Source organism: Zalophus californianus, chromosome 14, assembly GCF_009762305.2.
Source record: "Zalophus californianus isolate mZalCal1 chromosome 14, mZalCal1.pri.v2, whole genome shotgun sequence".
NCBI lineage: Eukaryota > Metazoa > Chordata > Mammalia > Carnivora > Otariidae > Zalophus > Zalophus californianus.
In genome coordinates, this window is record NC_045608.1 from 13,048,794 (window position 1) to 13,071,917 (window position 23,124).

The window sequence follows — 23,124 nt, forward strand, 5'->3', positions numbered from 1 at the left end:
CCAAAATTGGCAAATCCCAATCAGTAATCCCAAATCCATGGCAGACCTGGTGTAAAATTACAAATGCCACAGCCGCAGCCATAGCCTAGCTCAGCAAACTATTTCCCAGACGGGGCAACCGGGACGTTTAGAAGGGAGCGCTCTGGGTCCTTCTGTGCACCTCAAATTATGCAGGTGTGACAGTTTTCAAAGATTAAAAAGTCCAAGGACAGTGTTTCTCTACCACACCCTGAATCAAAGTACACTTTAGTGTTACTATCTGGTTATGGAGCTGCTCAGATAGACTAAATTTCATATAATTTCATAACAGAAATTCCTCACCAGCATCACTTACCACTCCAATCTATATCAAATACACATGCATAAAAGTATCCTTCCTAAAAACTAATCTCCTTCCTAGAAATTGCTCCCAATTCCCAACCAAATAAAAGAAAGTCCTATAATTTAAAAGCTGAAGAAACCTTTTTCAACTGATCCCTTCTATCATTACTTTGGGTTCCTACTGTGCCCTAGTGGATGCTGTCACCTCTGGCCAAGCAAACCCTATCATTTCCATCCTTTCCAAAATCTCTGTAAGGTTAGGCATTTTTGTAGGCCTAGCCTCACCTGAAAACATCCACTCTAATGCTATTCCAAAGAATCTCTCCTCTAATTTCAAACTTTTAGTTTGAATCAATCCCACTGTGCAGCCACAAAAAATTTTTTTTAAAGTCTTAATTCTTCCTCTGTCCTAAAAATATTAAATAAATTGGTCTTAGGGTGAACATGTTTCTTTCTAGACATTTACAAGTAGATACATGCTTTTATTCACCTGTGTCTGTAATGTTTATAGTGATTCTTCCTTTAAAAGAATATGCCCCTTAGATCTAAAATCTCATTTTCCTACTTTCCTACTTTTCCTACTTTCCTACTCAGTTCCTACTAGAACTGCACACGACCACAACTCAGTAAAATGGGAATTTATTGATTACTCATTTCCTGCTCTGTTATCACATTATACCCAAGGATTCTCAATGTTGCAAAATTCAATCACCATTTCTTCAACTAGGCCTGTTCCTACCACCATGTTCTAGTGAATATATTTATTATTTTTAAATTCTTGAGCCAGCACATCCAAGGACAGTGCTCATTTGCCCTCTGATGATCACCTCTATTAAATCACAATACCACAGGACACTGAAAGTGAGTAATATACAAATATAATGTTACTGCGATCCTAATTATAATTCCAATTTTCTCCATGTTATTTTTACTGTAGTTTTCCAAATGAGTATCTTCCCTCTAAACACCAACTCCTGGCAAACCAAGAAGCTCTGGGCCAAAGGCAATTTTACAGCTGTGTTATAAACTACCATGGGGTGACTATGCTGGCAATCCATTAGGAAAGCAGCACCAGTGGACTACTCTGAAGGGCCATTATGTTTTACAAATGTCCAATACTCACAGATTAAAGTCTCCCTAAAAGTATGGACAGGATAGAGCATAACAGCTTCAAAACACCCATGTAATGTTCTATTGTGTGCAAAGCAATGATCTGCACTTTAGAGGGAAAAAAACACCTTTCCATCAAAATCAGCTTATGTGTTTTATTCTAAAAACTTAAGACAATTAAAATTAAGGGGTGCCTGGGTGGCTCAGTCAGTGAAGGCATCGGGCTCCCTGCTGAGCAGGGAGCTTCTCCCTCTCCCTCTGCCTCTCCCCCTGCTTGTGTTCCTGCTCTTGCTAACTCTCTCTGTCATATAAATAAATAAAATCTTAAAAAAAAAAGACAAAATTAAAATATACTAACCACATTTAATTTGACAGCATTATGCCAGTCACTTTTAAGCATTTCTACGAAGCTATATGAAAGCAAGACTTTCCTAAGTCCCATGTGTTATGCAAATCACTGAGGCAGCACTAAAACTCTGGGTGATATGAACTGCACACATTTCCTGGCTTTTTTTTACAGCTCTCCAACCCAGTGATTTATTTCATTGAGAAATGAGTTAGGTGAGAAGGATACAGTATACTATGAAAATTAAACCAATTATTATAACATGGGACTAATAGCCACTAAACCTGCAATATTAAAAATGCCAAATGAAGAAACTAGTGGAAGAGACTGCAGGTTTTAGTTTTCCATAATCTCTTCACAGCCTAGGTTTCGTGAAGCAGCCTAAACTTGAGACACGAAGTGTAACCTTTAAGAAGTTCATTGTCAATATATAACAAAATCCCACTAAATTGCAAAAACTGATGAAAACAATCTGAACTAGGATATTATCAGAAAACGATGGGAAAATCAGCAGAGAGTCTATATAAGTAAAAACAAAATTAATGGTATTTTATCATTCCAGGTATTTTGGCAAAAAGGGATAATCGGTCCTTAGAAAAATAATAAGCACACTTACTTGTCTCAGAAGAGGAAAAAATATGCATGACTGCATCATCTAAACCTGTAAAACTTAAAAGACCCAAACACTCTCAGATATTCAAATTCTGACTAAAAAAGTGAAGAATATACCAAAAAAAGCCAATAAGCCTCAGAGTTTTTTGTTTTAGAAACATATCTATATTCTAGTAATATAACCAACACCAGTTTGGAGGACAGAGTATGAAAAGGGAGAAGAACTCAATCAAGGGGTATGACAGATCGTATACTGTTCCAATGTGCTCTATCCCTCTCCCTGTCCCATTAACATCAAGTGTGGCCACGTGACTTGGGTACCTCCTACAGACAGACAATACTTTCTCATCCATTTAACTTTAAGCTTGGTGGCAAATTTCTCAGCCAATGAAATGTGAGCAGAAACGGCATCCACCACTCCTAAACAGAGGCTTCAATGAGCCACTATGCATTTTGCCATTACTCTTTGCTCTCTATCAGGAGCCCAGCAAGTCTTTGAAAGGGCTGCTCCATCAGCATAATTCCTGCCTGGAGGCAAGAGGATATGAGGAGTGCTACTAGTAAATGACTCACAGTGGGCAAGCAGCACGAGCAAGAAAAAACTTCAATTGTTTTAAGATAGTAAGATCCTTCAGGTCTTCTGTTACCGCAGCATAATGGAGCCTAACCTGACTGTAGAAGAGACCACTGCAAAACTTCATCAAACACCGATGACATCTTAAAGTAGTCCAGTGGCAGTCAAAATGAAGAGAATGGGATATCTGGGGGGTGGGGGGGTGGGGGTTGTCCAATATTATAAGAACTATAAACCAAAGAAAGACAAAACTCAGGGTACCAAGCTATTAAACAGACCATCACAAGGAAGTAGGATTAGATGAATTATATATGAACCCCAAAGAATAGGATTAAGATTTTTTAAAACAATTACAGGAAACAGATTTCTACTCAGCATAAGAGACTTTCAAACAATGAACTTTCTAACATTTAACTAAAGGAATGTTCTAACATCTCTCTGAAAATGAAAAGAACTCCTTTAGAAAGCTGTGCTCACACAACCAGAAGTTTTCAAGGAAAGGATGGATGACCACATACAAAAGGTATTATAGAACAGGGTTCCAGAATTATCTGGGTAAACAGGCTAGTTGACTTAATGTTGTGTCCAATTCTGAAAATAGTATTACTGATAATTCTATTTGCTAATATTAACAGCAGTTAGCCATTTATAAGCTCTTACAATGAGAAAGGTACTGGGCTGAGCAGAACAATCCTTCACCATTTTATAGGTAAAGAACAAGGGCTCTGCAAGCTTAAGTCACCTCCCCAAGTCATATATTAAAATTCTGCTGGCAGAGCAGAGATGTAAAGTATCTTCCACCTCTGAAAGCAATGAAGAAATGGACTTGTAGCAATGTGTGCCCATAAAGATATGTAATATTACAGCCAGATATGTTAGCTTCTAACTGACACCCTGAAGGAAAATGCTCTTGGGTAAGCACCAGTGAGGTTTTGGTTTTCTTAATGAACAGATGACACTGGCTAGACCTATACAGTGCAGTGTATGCAAATACTGGAGAGCTATAGGAGGAATAAGTAAATGAAAGATAAAACTTTAAAAAGTCCTATTTTTAGGACTTTAAAACTTTAAAGTCCTATTACCTTAGAATTTAAAATATTCTACACACATCAATATAGTATTATCTCAGCACCAATCAATAGCAATAAAAATGAAATTATCTTATTCTGTGCGAAGTTCACAATGTTATCTTAATTTCTATAGCAAAATTATTTTTAATAAACCACTGCAGTAACTCATCATTCTGTATACACTAGCAACTGCTGCCTCATGGAGAAAAAAAAAATCAATTTATATGACTCCTACTTAGCTGTGAGAGCCTCTCAAGGTGGTTAATGGAATTCCCTTTTAATTAAGCAAATCCAATATGCTTAAAAATACAAAAAGCAGAAATAATAAATCATTAGTATAAGCTTTGTTACTATGCGAACTAGGAAAATAATAGTTTGGGAAGCACAAACACCCTGCAGGTGATACATTCCTTGATGATCTGCTACAATAACCTCAATTCTGGCTTTCATGCTAGAACCTCAAAACACCCTCAATGGGAAACCCAGTTATCTTTCTGAATAGGAATAGAAAGGTGTGACAGAAAATTGCCAGGTCAAAAATAAGATAGTAATCTGTATTTCAATAAATTTAGGATGGTTTTACAGCAAATGGTCTAAGCTAGGGACAAACAAAAGGGCAAGCATATGTTGGCCAACCCAGTCTCTGGTGACAATGAATAAAGAGAGCTATAAACAACCGTTTAAAATGATTCCTCGCTTCATCTCAATCATACAACACAGCTACTTAAAGTTTGGTGAAAAGAGAGTATTATTTTGAAAGACAAAGGAATTATTACAATTTTTCAAAAAAAAATCTCAACTTGTCCATTCTAACTATAGTAAGGGAGCTAAATAGCTTGATTACTTATTTTCTAAAAGAAATACGATTTCAGGGGTGCCTGAGTGGCTCAGATGGTTAAGCGTCCACCTTCGGCTCAGGTTATGATCCCAGGGTCCTGGGATCAAGCCCCATATCGGGTTCCCTGCTCAGTGGGGAGCCTTCTTCTCTCTCTGCCTCTCTCTCTCTCTCTCTCTCTGACTCTCATGAATGAATAAAACACTTAAAAAAAAAAAAGAAATACGATTTCAAAATAAAGCTTGTAAGAGGATTCAAATCAAAGTATGCAAAATAATAAATTTATGGGTAAAGGAATTAACAATTCTTGAACAGTAACAATAGGTCAAGTATTATGCAGCACCTATCATATACATTATGTAACAAAAACTCAAGGTGCACAGTATAGTATACTTAATTTAAAGGTGTTTACTAAGGCTTAGTGAGGTTAGGGGAAGTGTCCAAGTAAAAGACTGTGAAATCAAACCAAGGTCTAACCCAAAGTTCTTTAGAACTATCTGAAGCTTTATTACATGACATATTGCATATGTCACAATTAACTTTCTTATCAAATAATAACTTAACCTGAACTTCAGGGGTTTAAAGATTCTGTTTGTTCATTTGTTTGTTTAATTGAGAGAGAGCGCACACGCATGTATGTGCGCTCCCATGAGCAGAGGGAGAAGCAGACTCCCTCCTGAGCAGGGAGCTGGTCATGGGGCTCGATCCCAGGACCCTGGGATCACGACCTGAGCCAAAGACAGATGCTCAACCAACTGAGCCACCCTGGCACCCCTGAACTTCAGTTTTTATCACAAATTTGGAATTCATGAGCAAAGAATAAATGAATTTTCTGCATTTTTCTTCTCTCCCAGTTTTTCTGTTCTTCTCATTTTCTCCCATTTAAAACACAAAAGACTGAAAAGAATACAGTTTAACCACAAATTAATATTTTTTCTGAAAAAAATAATATGAAAAACACAGTGAGCTATTTTTTAAAATACGTGTTTTATTCCACATACATTACAAATTTTCATCAAAGACTGTTTAGGGGTGCCTGGCTGCCTCAGTTGGTTAAACGTCTGCTTGCCTTTGGCTCAGGCCATGATCCCAGGATCCTGGGATTGAACCCCACATTGGGCTACCTGCTCAACGGAGAGCCTGCTTCTCCCTCTCCCTCTGCTGTTCCCCATGCTTGTGTGCTCTTCTTTCCCTCCCTCTCTCTCTGTCAAGTAAATAAAATCTAAAAAAAAAAAAAAAGACTGTTTAAAAGTGCATTAATTATTATACAGATAATAAGAGCTTTGTTGGATTGGATTATAGAAATAGTCAAGGTTCCACATTTTCCTGAAGGCACTTTGTGTGTACTTTGTTTTGTTTTGTAGTGGGAGAGAGAATTATCAAATATTTGAATTGTTTAAGAGTACTCAACTCTCAAGGGTGCCTGGGTGGCTCAGTTGGTTAAGCGACTGCCTTCGGCTCAGGTCATGATCCTGGAGTCCCGGGATCGAGTCCCACATCGGGCTCCCTGCTCAGCAGGAAGTCTGCTTCTCCCTCTGACCCTCTCCCCTCTCATGCTCTCTCTCTACCTCATTCTCTCTCTCAAATAAATAAATAAAATCTTTAAAAAAAAAAAAGAGTACTCAACTCTCAAAATCAATGCTTCTAAAATATACTGCCTTAGTAACAGATGGGTGGCCTCTAGGTCCACTCCAAAGCACAGAGGTGGGAACTGGAGTTCAGAAAGAAAAAGATAAATTTGGTGGGAACAGTCTTTCTGAGTGAATTAAATGGTGACAACTTATCAACTGCAGCTTAGGTTCCCTAAGCATTGACACTGTAGTGACATCACCATAACCAAGAGCTTGGATAAAAACTAAAGAGTACCAGAATGTTCTTTCAGCTTGATCACCTGAAAGTACCAAATAAAGACTCAAAAAGAGAAGTGAAAAAAGTTCTTCCCACAGAAGTTCTTAATTAACCCATTCTTTCTCATCTGTTTTTCCCCTTAAAACACTATCCGTGCCAGGAGCATACCGTTATGCCATAAAGTAAGGGGGCACCAGAACAATAACGACAGGTCAAAAGGCTGCACAAGCCGGCGTGAGGGGCTTTCCCTGGCCGAACCTGGAAGAACTTATGCATCAAAATAAATGATGGTACTAATGAATTACAATTCATTGAATAAAACAGAAATCCATTTCTCCAAATTTATATAGCTAAAAAGATTAAGGGAGATTAAAAACACACATATATGTGTACATACGAGAAAATGAAAAACTCTTCCTTACAAAAAGAATGTCAAACAATGAAAGTAGAAAGAATGGTGACATTTGAAAATTAACATTACAGCCAGAACTCTACTAACTGATTTAGACAATAGAAAGTAAAACACATGAGTCAAAATGTGATAACAGGATAATTACACAATCTCATTGTATCTGGCCACAAATTACTTAATAATTACACAGACAGAATTAACAAAGGTCACAGTTAACAAGTACTTATTAATTTACAGTGTAGAAATCTGACAGAACACCACCTCAAACAAGTGATCAACAATGTTAATATCAATGACACAGAAATTCAGGCCTCCTGCTTTGATACACTGAGAAGGATACATCATCACTTTTATGGTATTACTACAAAGTGCATAACCTAAATCTAGTCATGAGGAAACTACCTCAAATTGAGGGACATTATATAAAACATATGGCCGGAACTCATTCAAAATGTCAATGTCAAGAAAGAAAAAGAAAGGCTAAGAAATACTTCCAGACTTAAAAGAGACATGAAAACTAAAATGTATGATTATGGATTGGATCTTGGGGGAAAAGGGTTTAAGATATCAAGGATATAACTGGGACAACGATGACATCTGAGCTTAACTACAGATTAGATAATGGCATTTTATCAATGTTAGATTTCCTAATTTTCATAATTACACAGTGCTTACATGAGAGGCTACCCCTGTCCTTAGGAAATGTTCACCTAAACAGTTAGGGGTTAAAGAAAGAACAATCTCAAGTGTGCAAATGACTCTTGAGTGGCTCAGGAAATAACTTTTAAATACACGTTAGTAGTAAAGGGGCAAGCAATCACACAAACTACAAAGCAAACTGGGCAAAAGAAAAACTACTGGCAAATCTGAATAAAAGGATATATGAAGATCTTTGTGCTATTCCTGAAACTTCCCTAAGGTTGAAATTATATCAATATAAAAGGAGTGAGACCAGATGTCAAAGCATTTTGAGAATTACAGGACAACCTGGGAATAGCCAGCATTACACCTGAGTGTCTCAAAACAACCGTGAGGCTGGTCCTCGCTTACCTTTCCAACAGATTGTGGATCGCTTTGAAGAGCAGTGTCCGACATTCATAGGAAAGGCCATTTTCCCAGAGTCCTTCCTCCACAACTGAAAAGAGCAAAACAAAACAAAACAAAACAATGAACCAGTAAGAAAGGCATCCAGATAAAAATTAACTTTCAAAACATTTTTCTAAAGGAAAGTTGATGAATTCATTGAAATGAATTATCTCACACTGGAACTGGAGAAAGAAAGTTAAATACTTGCCCAAAGTCATAAAATACCTATGTACAGAAGGAAATAACATGTTTCAATTTTAAAGTCTTCAGAATATAAGCATGGTACAAACTCTGTGTGATGAAAGTCTTTCCAACCCGATTCTTCAAAATTTAAAATCATCTGAAATTCTCAAATTAATCTTTCTACCGAATAGTGCCACAAAGACAAATTTTGTTAAAATTCTATTTAAAGATCGCAAAATGTCACAAACTGATGCTAAGGTTAGCATCTGTATTTTTAGAGGAAAAACTAAAAGGAAAAAATACTCAAAAATGTCAGTTATTCAAATTTCCTTAAATGTTCTAAAGGCAGTATCTCAACAGGATTTTAAAGACATGATTTTAGGGAAAATGCCAGGAAATTAAATCTTAATATAAAATCAAATTTATTTCCTAAACTCTTAATTTCATTAATGTTTGACATTTTGGGAAATACTGTATTTGCCTTGGAAATAAAACGTAACACTAAGCCACAAGTAACTCTGACACCAAGAAAATCCAACAGACTAATAATGAATGCCCCACGCATTCCCAACATTCTTTTCATATATAAAAGGATATAAAACACCCTAGAGAAGACAGCTAATTTCCTTTTAAATTATATTAGTTCAGTTCAAGATAGCAAAAAATTGGAAGAATGGAAACGACATTTGCAGAATATTTTCTTTCCCTTTTACTTGTTATCTTGACAAAAGCTCTTACCAGAGAAAATTTTGACAGAATTAAAACACATGTTAAATCCACAATGCATTTGTAATAGTTTTACTACACCAAAAGACATCTCAAAATGCATCTCCATATTCTCCAAACATACAGAATTAGAAAAAGTGTATTTACATTCATGGGTTTTATCTATAGGACTTTTTTCAAATGATAAAACTGGATAATTTTATTCTTGGTATGTCAGATAGGTTTTTTATTTTCCTGCCTATGTGACTTAACCATGATTTACCAAATTTTCCCCAAAGCAACCTCTGTCAGAAACATTTTATTATTTATCACTAAAGAAATGGAAATAAAGTACAGCAAATAAACAAACATTCCTGCTAGCAACAGACTGCCTCTGTTCAAGACAAAACCACCACAAGTTTTCTACAGTCCTCTGAAGGTGTCATGAATCTGTGTTCTCACACATTTATCTTCTAGACAGAGCTTTACCTGGGTGAGAAAGAGAGCTAACATTTCAATAAAATGAACACCCCATATTAATTTGCTTTTCCTTCCTAATGTGTCTCACTGACTGTAAGACACCATCAATTTTAAGAAGCACAATTTTTTTATACATCACTGAAGGTGAAGGGGTAGAAGTAAGCTGCCAATTAAACTATAACATGGCTCTTATAATTTAGAATTTTTAATCTGCAATTATTTAAAGAGCTCTTTTATATTTATTGACATGTTTTTCTTTTAAGTTTTATTTATTTGAGAGAGAGAGTGTGCGCGCACAAGTCAACAAGAAGGACAGAGAGAGAGGAAAAGAAAAGCAGAGAAGCAGACTTCCTGCTGAGCACAGGGCCCAATGCTGAGCTGGATCCCATGATCCTGAAATCAAAGCCAGGAGTGGAAGGCTTAACTGAATGAGCCACCCAGGCGCCCTACTGACATGTTTTTCAAATATCATTACTGTACATACTAAAACAGATAATATAAGCACCCCCCCCACAAAAAGCTTAAAAATTCCAGGGGTGCCTGGGTGGCACAGTCGTTAAGCATCTGCCTTTGGCTCAGGTCATGATCCCAGGTCCTGGGATCGAGCCCCGCATCAGGATCCTTGCTCTGCGGGAAGCCGGCTTCTCCCTCTCCCACTCCCCCTGCTTGTGTTCCCTCTCTCGCTGTGCCTGTCAAATCAATAAATGAAATCTTAAAAAAAAAAATAAAGTCAATTCTTCTAAAACGAATCTAGAGAGTCAACTCAATTACAATCAAAAATCTCTGCAGGATTTTCTATAGAAAGAGAAAAATTGCATTTATATGACAAAGCAAAGGAACTAGAATACCCAAAATAATGTGGTAAAAGAAAAATATAGCTAGGAGATTTACACCATCTGATTTCCAGATTTACTACAGAACTAGAATTGACAAGATAGTGTGGTACTAGAAATAGGATAGACATACAGATCAACAACAGAACAGAGTCCACAAATAGACCCACAAACATATGGTCAATCGACTTCCAAAAAAGGTGCAAAGGTAATTCAGTGGAGAAATTAACAGTCTTTTCAACAAAGGGTGCTGAAATAAATGAATATCCCCATGCAAAAAAAAAAAAAAAAAATGAGCTTCAAATTATAGGTCCCACCATATAGAAAAATAAACCCCAAAATGCAAAACCTAAAACTATAAAATTTCAAAAACATAAGAGAAACTTTATATAAGCTTAGGTTAGCAAAAATTTCTTAGATATGACACCAAGAGCATGATCCATAATGAAAAATTGTTCAATAAGGCTTCATCAAAATGAAGAACTCTGCTCTTCAAAAAATCATGGAAAAGTTATGTTCAGCTATGGAGAAGACAAGCCACAGATGAGGGATAAGCAGTTACAAATCACATGTCTGACAAGAGCTTGTATTTACAATATGATACCCTTTAAAAATCTCAAAACTCAACCCCAAGGTAAAAAAAACATTTTAGATAATAGCCAATAGATTTGAACAAATCCTTCACCAAAGAAGATACATAAATGGTAAATAAAAACATGAAGAGATGCTCAAAACATCACCAGTCATTAAGGAGATGCAAATTAAAATCACAGTTATCATCCATTAGAATGGCTTAAAAGAAAAACTGAAAATACTAAGAGCTAGTGAGCATATAGAGTAATTGTAATGGTCATGTACTGCTGATAGGAATGCAAAAATAGTACAGCCACTTTGGAAAAGCTGACTTTGTCAATTTTTTCTGAAGTTAAACATACACTTGTCATGCAGCCCAGCAATATCCATCATGCGTGCGTGCGTGTGTGTGTGTGTGTGTGTGTGTGTGTGTTCAAGTAGAATAAGAACTTGTGTCCACATGAAAAACTGTAGCAAATATTTATAGCTGGTTTGTTGCTGCTGTTATTGTTTTTCCAAAAATGTCAGGAACTGGAAACCACCCAAAAGTCCCTCAACTGGGGAAAGAACAAACAGTAGACGATCCATACACTGGGATACTATTCAGAAATAAAAGGCGCCTGGGTAGCTCCCTCAGTTAAGTGGCCGGCTTTTGATTTCAGCTCAGGTCATGATATCAGGGTCTTGGGATTAGCCCTGCATAGGGCTCTGTGCTCAGCAAGGAGTCGGCTTGAAGATTCTCTCTCTACCTCTCTCCCTCTGTCCCTACCCTGGCTCACATGTCCATGAGCACTTTCGCTCTCTCTCAAATAAATAAATCTAAGAGAGAAAGAAAGAGAGAGAGAAACAGAAAAAGAGAGAAAGGAATTAAAGGAACTGATACACTCAAAACATGGATGAATGTCATGCTAACTGAAAAAAGCCATCATACTCAAAAAGCTACAATGCTTTGATTCATTCATACGGCATGCTTGCAAAGGCAAATTTAAGGTAATATAAACTGTTCAACGGATTCCCATTCCCATCCCTGGAATGGGAGTGGTTGATAACAAAGGGACATGGAAAATTTGGGGAATCATGGAACTGTTCTACATCTTGATTATGGTGATGGTTATACATAACTGTGTACATTTGGCAAAACTTACATAACTACGGACTAAAAAACACTAAAACTTACAATCATTTACTGCTTTACATAAACTCATTTTACTATTAGACACAGCTTCTGAACCTACGCCATTATGAATATACTTACCTTGATTTTTTTTATATTTTTTAGTGTTGAAAATGAGAACACGATATGAATCAGAAGGATTCCTACTCTAAACCTATGTACACTGAACATGATTGTTTTTATCCAAATGATATGGTTTTTTTGGTTAACCTTCATTCACAAATTATTAAAAGCAAAAAAAAAAAAAACGCAAAAAAAGTTTCACCCACAAGAGACTACAGACTAAAGTGGTCCACCCTTAGAATACAATATACTACAAACTGTATTAAGTAATTTGTGTTAAATACTGCAAATACAAAGAGAACAAAAATTTCTCTAAAACACTTCTCAAAAAATGTTTAAATACTGAAAGTTTGAAAATTACCTTTATATTAATATTACTTTTATATGTTAATTCTCGTATCTTCCTTTATATTATATAAATTTATATAAAGTTTAGGCACCAATTTAATAGAATACTGGGAAGAAAGTAGTAACACAAAGTAAAACAAATCAGACTACATTAAGCTCTTTGTTTAAGTATACTAAAGCTTAAGAAACAGAAAATTATAAATTATCCTATAAGCTAACCAGTAAAATTTAAAATATAAGTCAGCAGAGGTAATTTACAAGGGCATAGTATTTGGACTTCAAATGAACACCTAAATTTCATCTTACATACTAAAAATTCAAGAGCAGTCAATAATTTATTGAAGTCAACAACTGTAATCAAGGATAACCCCTCTACTAAAAAATATCAATTAGGCCATGCATTTAAGGATAATGTATTATTTTGCTACCCTTTTAAATTTACTGTTTTTATATAGCAAGCATACTTGTGGAAAGGAACAAAAGTCAGACCAAACTTTCTTATCTACTTCATGTGCAAAACTTCCAGAAATACAAGAGCAGTGGATTGTTTCAATGAATCTCTAAAATGTAAGTTAAATCTAGAACAGCATTTTTGGAATCTAATAAATATTTGGCCAACACACACTGGCCCACAGTTCTTGGCTATGTTATTATGCCTCAAGCACCAGGCTAGAAATTAGGAATGCTCTCAAAAAGCTAACAGAGATTTTGAAAAACACTGTAAGGCAACAATAACTTCAAATCCTTTGCAGTACAGTTATCAAACGGCTCAGTTGGTTAAGCGACTGCCTTCGGCTCAGGTCATGATCCTGGAGTCCCGGGATCCAGTCCCGCATCGGGCTCCCTGCTCGGCGAGGGGCCTGCTTCTCCCTCTGACCCTCCCCGCTCTCATGTACTCTCTCTCTCATTCTCACTCTCTCAAAATAAATAAATAAATCTTTTAAAAAAAAATTAAAAAGTCTTTTATTTTAAAATAACAGTAAGATAAAATAACTTATAGTCAAGGCTGATTTTCTACCTAGGAAACAATCCTTCTCAGTTTCTGAGGCTTTATTCTATGTGCCAAGCTTTGAATCGAGCACTACCTATAAATGGGGGATGGGGAGAACATTTTCACCACAATGCCATGATACAGAGTAAAGGACATTTGGCATTCACTTTAGCCACTCAGTATCTGACTTCTTCCTATCACTGGGAATTGCCTATTTCGTAAGTTCTCCTGGGTGTCAAATATGGCGACCCCTAACAGGAGCTGAAACAGATGCTCTCTTCCATCCTCTCCTGCAAAAGGGACAAGGACATCTATGCTAAAGTCCACTAGATGCTCCTGCACCACACCTTTGACTCTGGATCTAGTGACACAGAAGAGAGCAGACACAGATATTTCTGTCACCACTAGAAAGAGAAGTTGTAAGATCAAGTTTCTGGTGCTAAAGCAGCAGAGGTACTGCAGCATCTAGTGCTCAGTGGTGATAGCACTAGTATTCTCATCAAACCAATTCTGCAGCACTAATCCTAAGACTGACAAATAGCTCTGCAAACACTCAATATTCTTTTAATCAACTCCTTTTTTTAGTTTGCAACTAAGAATTCTGACCAATACAGTTTATTCTAATCTCCATTTTATAAATAAGAAAACTAAGGCTTACAGATCTTAAACTTGCCCAAGGTCATACAACTAGTAAATCCAAGAATCTAGAGTCGTTTATAGCTATATTCAGAAGCTGACACAATCAAATGTATTTTATATCTACTTTTTATAAACAGTAAATATACAAATTATCCCATTAATTAAACTCCACAAGGGGAAGCAATTTATTTTCATAGCTGCAGTGATATCTGTAAACATGTGTTATGTTGTGACCTAATATTATATGTGCAGATACCTTTCAAATTTCATTGGATTTAGCTTCAATCTAAAATCTCCTTATATCCAGTTAAGAGGATTAGTGGCAAAGCTGAGATTCAAGTCCAAGTTTTCTGACTCTAACACCCATGCTCCTTCCACTATACCACACTTCTCCATAGGGTTAGGGTCACATTAACCCATTCCATCTGCCTCTTTTATTCTTAATGCTAGCTACAAAGGCAACCTTCAACACTGAAGTCAAATTTCCCTTTGGATCCACAATTTGCACCTTAAATTAATGTTTTCTAAATAACTGCAAGTAATTTTTTCAAAGGTAAAACAAAACTGAAATTGCTTCTGTAATCTATTTATACAATTCCATGATAAAATCAGAGAAAATCACATTTTAGCTTTTTTAAACTATTTTTTTCTGAAACACCTTCCTCCCAAAGTGAAATTTAAACTAACATTCCATTTGCTTAATATTTAGATTCTTCTGAAAGTAAGGGGGTGTGGGGGAGAGCCATGGACCAGGTACTAGTTAGTTTAAATTAAGTTTCTGTAAATGAAGGGAGATGCATTCAATATTTAATTCTCTATCTCCCTTCTAAGGTGGACTGAGAAGAAAAGCAACCACCAAGAAATTTATAAGAAAGCCTGCAGGTGGCTGGAACACATCTTTATGAAACCTACAATCTCCCCAGGGTATACTGTCTCCATCTTTAAAATTAAGAAAAGCCTTTCTAATTCTTCTGATCTTTCCAGTTTACATTTAAACACTCATTAATTCTTTAAGAATACAAAGTAGCAATAAGACTATCTCTATAGACGACTATTTATAAATCTACTTAGATGTAATGAAGAATTTTTCTAAAAGTCTGTTAGTCTCTGAAAAGAAAGCACCAAAAGACCTAAAACATGTATACAATAAATGAGTGGCAAGATTCAACCAAAACAAAGAATTCCTGAATTAAAACATTCTCCTGTTGTTATGTGGTCTATTACAGCCAAGCTAAAACAGAAAAATAAAACTAAGTAGTACCACAGCTGCCTATTTACAAAGAAAAACTATTTTGGCACTAAGTTATCTCACTTAAGTTGTAAAAGCTATAATCAGAATTTGTTTAAATTGCTGTTATTCAACATTTTTTAATATAGTAATCCTCATAATCAAATATTTAAACTGCAAAAGTACTACATAAATGTTTTTCTTTGAGCAGGAGACAGTGTTTTAGAAAGGAAAATTTAAACAGTAGTAATTACCACTCAGTGCCCAAATAATTTTTCAAAATCCTCACAAATTGTAATGTAACTTCTTTCAACTTTAAGAAACATGGCTCCTTGCAGAATTAATAAGCTTCTTTGAAAGGAAAACCATATAAAAGGTTCAGGAAAAAAGTCAATATGGCAAAATATCAAAGCAGCATATACTTCAATGATTTTGTGTTTCCCAGCAGAGATCTTGGAAAGATATCCCTTCCAATTCAACAAATGAAACTGACATACTTTACTTGAAGGGGTAAAAGTGGGAGGAGGGAGAATGGAATCGGGTAGGGAGGAGCATAAAAATTGTGAAACCTTGAAGAAATTCAAGCTCATGCTTTTAGAATTTAGGTCACTCTGCCTTACACAGTTTAAAAGTAGAATTACTTTCAAAGAATACATATTTCCTCTGAGCTATGATACATATTTCCTTTTAATGTATCATATTGCAGCAATAGCTGAAATGAACGTCTAGACATCAAAAACACTTCTTACTCCCACCTACTGCTTTTTTACCTCAGGCATCAAAACTAATGAAACCTATTATCCAGAACATTGAGTTCAGTAACCACATTGGCCTTTGCAAATATTGGAGGGGGGAGGGGCACTTTCAGGGATGGGACCGTTAAAATTACTGAAAATCAAATTTTGCTCCAAACTCCAGAAATACAAATAGTTTAAAGCAAGAAACATGAAACAAGGAGATTACTTCCCAGGTAGATTTCAGTGACAAACTGCTAAAGATAGCAGGGCTCTGAATGCAGGATTTATAATTTACCCACTGCCTTTGTTTTCTATCTGATCTGCAGTTTATAAAGCATACTAGTTTTTTTAACTGCTTTATTTTTTTAACTGCTTTAAATTGTTAAATCCCCTATCTAACAATTGCATAAGCAGATAGCATAATGAAACATTTATCAATTTAATTTTATGGGTTGCATCAAATGAAACGCTTTAAAGAAACAGAGAGAGAATTTTGAAGTACCTTTCTTGAAATTGACACAAAAAAACTGAGTAACAAAGTAGCATAATGCTACATTAATTCTGAAAATAGCATTACACCCATAAAAAATCCAATTACATACAACACGATTGATCACAGTTATGCTGCCATCGATTGCCTTGTAAAATCTATATTTAAAGTCATTAATAACTAAATGGACTTATTACTTATATCAAATTCAACCTACTTAGAGCTCTGATTTCATTGAATTACTTGTGGGTGTAGAATATTTGGTATCACTTAACAAACCTATACTGAAAATGGATTTTAACTTTCCCAATGTCAATTAATCAATTAAATAAGAATTAGGATAGAAGATATAGATCAAGATACTCCATTTGTTTTGACCTATTTGTAACTTTACATAATTATGAATATTGTTAATATTTTGTTTTGACCTATTTGTAACTTTAAATAATTACGAATATTGTTAATATTCATCGGACTGAAGCACAGCTGTGATTCAAAATTCTAATTTTTTTAAGTTTGAATAGTTGACAATGTTACATTAGTTTCAAGTGTACAACATACTGATTCAATTTCTCTATGTTATGCTATGTTCACAAGTGTAGCTGCCATCTGTGATTCAAAATTTTAATAGTATAATGTTTTACTAAGGAATCTCTAACAGCATGAGTTCTCTGCCAGTTGCAGGATAACCAGAATTTTAATGACAGTTTCTACACAGCATTACAGCAGTTGAGACATGACCCAAGTTAGCATTTCAATGGATCACAGGACTCCATGTAAAGCTACTAAACTTTAAATTGAAGGAGACCATAAAACTAAATTTCTAGATAAATTGAACAAGACCTTCAAAAGACAACTGCCACAGAAAACAGTCAGGCTGCAATGTTTCTTTAATAGCTACACAGTGGAAAAAAAAATCTTGCACAATGGCTGTTACTGACTTCTAAGAACCAAACTTGCCTCCATTTGCTACCCCTTTCAGAGATTTTTAAAAATAATTATTACTTTTTTACCCTTTAAAGCTATCAGTGTGCTCTTAATTTTGTTATATAATACACATAAACAAAGGCCTGAAGGACAGCCATCAAAATTAAGTTATCTTTGGTTGCTAGATTATTTTCTTCTGTACCACTCTGTGCTTAAAATAGATTTTTTTTAAATAAGGCTATTATTTATTGAACAGCTATATGCTTTAAAAAAAAAAAAGCTACATGCTCAGAAATTACAAGAAAGATCAACATTCTTAGAACAGGAGCCACCACAAGATAGAATTAAATTTTGAGAAAGAAATCCAGATATGCAGTTCAGTTAGAACATTTAGTTTAAATCATTAATACTACAAAATAAACATTTTATAAACTTAAACACACACACACACACACACACACACACACACACACACACACACACAGAGCTACTAAAATTCTGACAGGGCAAGTCCCCAAATTGCCTTTTACACTAAAGCTCAAACAGTTGTCTGTCACTGCTATTACAGTGAGTAATCCTTGCAGCTGTAACTGTTTGAAATGCAGCTGTCTGGTTGGCATTCTCTCCCAACCCCCACTCACCCAGCATTTCTGTTCTTGCTACAATAATCTTAAAGAGCATTTTACAGGAGGCTTAGCCCTGGCTGAGGGCACTCTTCGGCGTGACCGAGAGAACATGGAAACACGATTCATTAGACACGCCTGGAGTGATAACAATGGTGCTGCTTCTTGCTGCCTTTCATTTCGTACATCAGGCTGAGACTAATGCATTCTCGTTACACAACAAGCACATTTACAGACAGGAAAAAACTGTAATCACCTTTGATTAAGAGACAGCATATTTTTCCTATATGAGCTGCCAGCCATACTGACATAGTAATTATTTTTTAACTGACAGGTTAAAATAGCAAATGTAGCAAAAATAACATCTGCCCAAAGAGAGAGAGAGAAAGAAGGGGGGTAGAGGGGAATACTCCACACACAAAGGTTTCTCTAGACCAGGCTCCGTGCCATACCCTTGAGACCTGGTGGGTACTTAGGCCTGTATTGAGCTAGACAGTCTATGGCAAATACAACAGAACCTTACCAAGCAATCTCATTCTACATATCCAATTCTTTGAAGGCAAAAAATACAGAATTTTTTTTGTCATCTTAACTGTAATTATTATTGACCTACCTTCCTTTCATTCCTTTCACCACAGAACCACAGAATTCAACAGCAATATTAACCCTCTTCTCTTTTTCCATTATCCTACCTTTACTACAAAATAACTTGTTCTCTTGACTTTCTCCATTACGTAGTTTTACTACAAAGTAATTTGTTTCCCTTTACATAAAGCACTAGGCCAAAACAAAAAGCCTGCTTTCTAAGTAAAACAGTTAAAAAAAAAAAACCCACAAATGTATTCTTAAAAACAAGAATGCAGAATAATTATTTTATATCTTTTTATCATTTCCCCAGCTCATCAATCACTGCACTTAGCAAAGGTTTGAATTATAGATATAAAAGCCCTCAATTTAAAAAGTGCTCAACATCGCTCGGCATCAGGGAAATCCAAATCAAAACCTCAATGAGATACCACCTCACACCAGTCAGAATGGCTAGAATTAACAAGTCAGGAAACGAGAGATGCTGGTGGTGATGTGGAGAAAGGGAAACCCTCCTACACTGTTGGTGGGAATGCAAGCTGGTGCAACCACTCTGGAAAACAGTATGGAGGTTCCTCAAACAGCTGAAAATAGAGCTACCCTACGATCCAGCAATTGCACTACTGGGTACTTACCCCAAAGATACAAATGTAGGGATCCGAAGGGGTATGTGCACCCCAATGTTTATAGCAGCAATGTCCACAATAGCCAAACTGTGGAAAGAGCCAAGATGTCCATCGACAGATGAATGGATAAAGAAGATGTGGTATATATATATACAATGGAATATTATGCAGCCATAAAAAGGAATGAGATCTTGCCACTTGCAACGACATGGATGGAACTGGAGGGTGTTATGCTGAGTGAAATAAGTCAATCAGAGAAAGACATGTATCATATGACCTCGCTGATATGAGGAATTTTTAACCTTGGGAAACAAACTGAGGGTTGCTGGAGTGGTGGGGGGTGGGAGGGATGGGGTGGCTGGGTGATAGACATTGGGGAAGGTATGTGCTATGGTGAGCACTGTGAATTGTGCAAGACTGTTGAATCGCAGATCAGTACTTCTGAAACAAATAATGCAATATATGTTAAGAAAAAAAAAAGAAGATAGCAGGAGGGGAAGAATGAAGGGGAGCAAGTCGGAGGGGGAGACGAACCATGAGAGACGATGGACTCTGAAAAACAAACTGAGGTTTCTAGAGGGGAGGGGGTTGGGGGTATGGGTTAGCCTGGTGATGGGTATTAAAGAGGGCACGTTCTGCGTGGAGCACTGGGTGTTATGCACAAACAATGAAATCATGGAACACTACATCAAAAACTAATGATGTATGGTGATTAACATAACAATAAAAAATTAAAAATAAAATACAATAAAAGCCCTCAATTTAAATGGAAAAAAAAGTCACAGGCCATATTATATTGAAATATATAAAGTTAATTTTCTTATAGGATTTTGAAAAGTGAACCACTTCTCCACATTCCCACACAACTGCAGTCTTTTGTGGGTTTATGTATATAGGTTGCTGGGTTATTGTTAATGGGGAGTTAGGTGGTTAACAGAAGAAATATATATTAACCAGGAATTGAAAAGATTACGGTTAAACCAAATTACTGCAAAGTATTTTCTCAAGGTTAGTGGATTCTGTATAATTATTTTTTTACATGGTTAGCCTCTTAAGCTTTCTATAACACTATTTTACAATTAAGAATGTGCTAGAAAACTAGCAAAACAATTTATATGTGTTAAAATCTGTAACTAATGAAACAAAAATAAGCAAAGAGAAAAAGTTAAGCGTGGTTCACAAAACTTTGAGAACTAAAATAGCTTTTAAAAAAAAGTTATGTAGCACAAATAAGTTTTTGTAAAACAGCAAAATGCTTGAGCAATTTTTAGCTGCTGGATTTTATCTGACCTGTGGTACCACACCAGGTTAGAAACTAGGAAATCTGCAGCCTATCTTTAATGTGTGTATAAGTGGGTCACTAAGCTCTGATGTGCATTTAAACACTGTATGTTTGGAAGAGAAATCTGACACGCACCACATTTTAAGTTTAAAATTTTTATCATCTGGAACAGAGGATAACATCTATACTATTTCTACTCTGTAAGTGTCCAAGTCTCCTTTGTCATGACTCCCCCAAAACTAATCAAACCACTTCCATGACTGCTCCGTCTGTCTTCTGTTTGGGAGATATATAATTAATGATCAATATCAAACATGTCACTACAAAATTTTTTATTAAAAATTTCAATTTAATTGAATTCTTAGTAATGAGAACATTTTGCATTAACAAACGACTTGGTTTACATATGAATTTCCATTATATTAACCTGGTTCTTAGAAGAATCTTAAAAGCCAGAATGTATAATTCTCCCCTCAAGTCTTCAAAATTAATTTATGCTTTTTTAATTCAAAAACAACCTACTGGAAAGCAATAAAAGTTCCTCAAAACTTTAAACTGAAACATATCCAGGAAAAAGCTGTCTTTATCCAAAACTTTTAACAAGCTAAGCAGTTTCCAACTAATAAGCCAAAAATTTATAAATGACCTAAATATTCCAACATGGCCAACATTTTCACTTTATGTAGGTAGTTCAACACTACAAGATTCCTTTGCAGTAATATGATTCAATTATGAAATCTGAATGCACTTTGGGAAATGGAGATCAGTTGTTCACACAGTGGTGTGAATGAGTTTAATCCTATTTTCTTTCTAAACTTAGCCAGAATGGCATTTTGACTGAAGGCTAAGGTGACCCAGTAACTCTGGATAAAGAACAACATGGGGTGGGGAAGGGCTGAGTAGGTTCAGTACCATGCCCAGCAGTGGTTTTCTCCCTGGGGTCCTAGGAGTACTATGTCCTGTGGAAGAGCCCCCGCAAGTCTCTGGCCCTTTCCAAAATCTCTACATGGCTATGAGTATTGCTGCAGTTTTTATCCATTGTAAATAATTAAATTCTACAGAGGCTTCATTCAAAAACATAAACAAATACGATGAATTTGTAAAGAAGACAGAACTTGCAAACCACTCAGAAAAAGGAATAAAGAGAACCAGAAGCCCAGAAAGCCTGGGTCACTCTGCTAACAGTTCCCTGGCTCTGCTGCTTCTTTCATAGTTCATCTCTACTCTCTCTGTTCTTTCCAGCTCTCAAACTGCAGAATTCTAATGAAGTGCACTAGAATGTGGGAAAGCCTTCCAAGATAGATTGTGAAAATTTCAAAAATTCATAGAATTAATTCCTAGCCAATCTACTCCTCATCACAAAACCCAGAACCCAAATCAACACTAGAGTTAAGCATTACAGGTAAAATCAGCCTTTTACAGGTTAGCCTTAGAATTTACTCACCAGTTAAGAATAGGTTTTTCATGGGGGGGTGGAGGGGGATACATATTTTCCAAATAATTAACTTATAAATTACCTTTTGGAACACACAATATTAATACTTAGTCAACTGGTGTTTGCCCATGTTGATTCTCCTTTCCACAATTTAAAAAACAGCTATTAAAAATTGTAACAATTAAAAGCTGCTTTAATTAGCATTTGCCACTTAAGGGAAAAGGAGAGTTATTTGAGAGTAAAGGAGTAACTCAGAAAGCCTCTGTGGTACCTGTAATATTTCTTGAGAGCTATACATTAGATGTTTGTTGTAAAATAATTATTTATTGGGGCGCCTGGGTAGCTCAGTCGTTAAGCATCTGCCTTCGGCTCAGGTCATGATCTCAGGGTCCTGGGATCAAGCCCTGAGTCGGGCTCCCTGCTCAGCGGGAAGCCTGCTTCTCCCTCTCCCACTCCCCCTGCTTGTGTTCCCTCTCTTGCTGTCTCTCTCTCTGTCAAATAAATAAATAAAATCTAAAAAAATAATAAAAATTAAAAAATAAAATAAGTATTTATTTTGTATGCAATTCTCTATTACCGCTCACAATTTTAAAGCCTGTTTTTAACTGTGCTTCAAAAACAAAAACTACATATGGAATAATATAAGGTTAAAAGTTCAATTATACATACCATGATCACAACTTTTTTTTTTCCATGACCACAACTTTTAAGATGCATGTTCAAATATCTTATAATGGAATGAACAAAAATTATAATTGCTGTAAATTTTTATCCAAGCTTTTTATACCACATTTTAAATATAAGTACCCAGGGGCGCCTGGGTGGCTCATTCATTAAGCGTCTGCCTTCAGCTCAGGTCATGATCCCAGGGTCCTGGGATGAAGTCGGGCATCGGGCTCCCTGCTCAGCGGGAAGCCTGCTTCTCCCTCTCCCACTCCCCCTGCTTGTGTCCCCTCTCTCACTATGTCTCTCCCTGTCAAATAAATAA

The 23,124-nt window shown here is 36.0% G+C and overlaps 1 protein-coding gene across 3 annotated transcripts in view; it reads right to left on the reverse strand.

The window, feature by feature from the left end:
* Positions 1-23,124, reverse strand: part of MED13L (mediator complex subunit 13L) — a 301,840-nt gene that overhangs the window by 142,779 nt on the left and 135,937 nt on the right. For all 3 annotated transcript variants that reach the window (XR_003516937.2, XM_027576373.2, XM_027576372.2), the window contains exon 3: positions 8,179-8,263. Coding sequence is in view for 2 of the 3 variants with exons in the window: in XM_027576373.2 (XP_027432174.1) it covers positions 8,179-8,263 (85 nt within the window). In the remaining variant the exon portion in view is untranslated. The remainder of the gene's footprint in view (positions 1-8,178; positions 8,264-23,124) is intronic.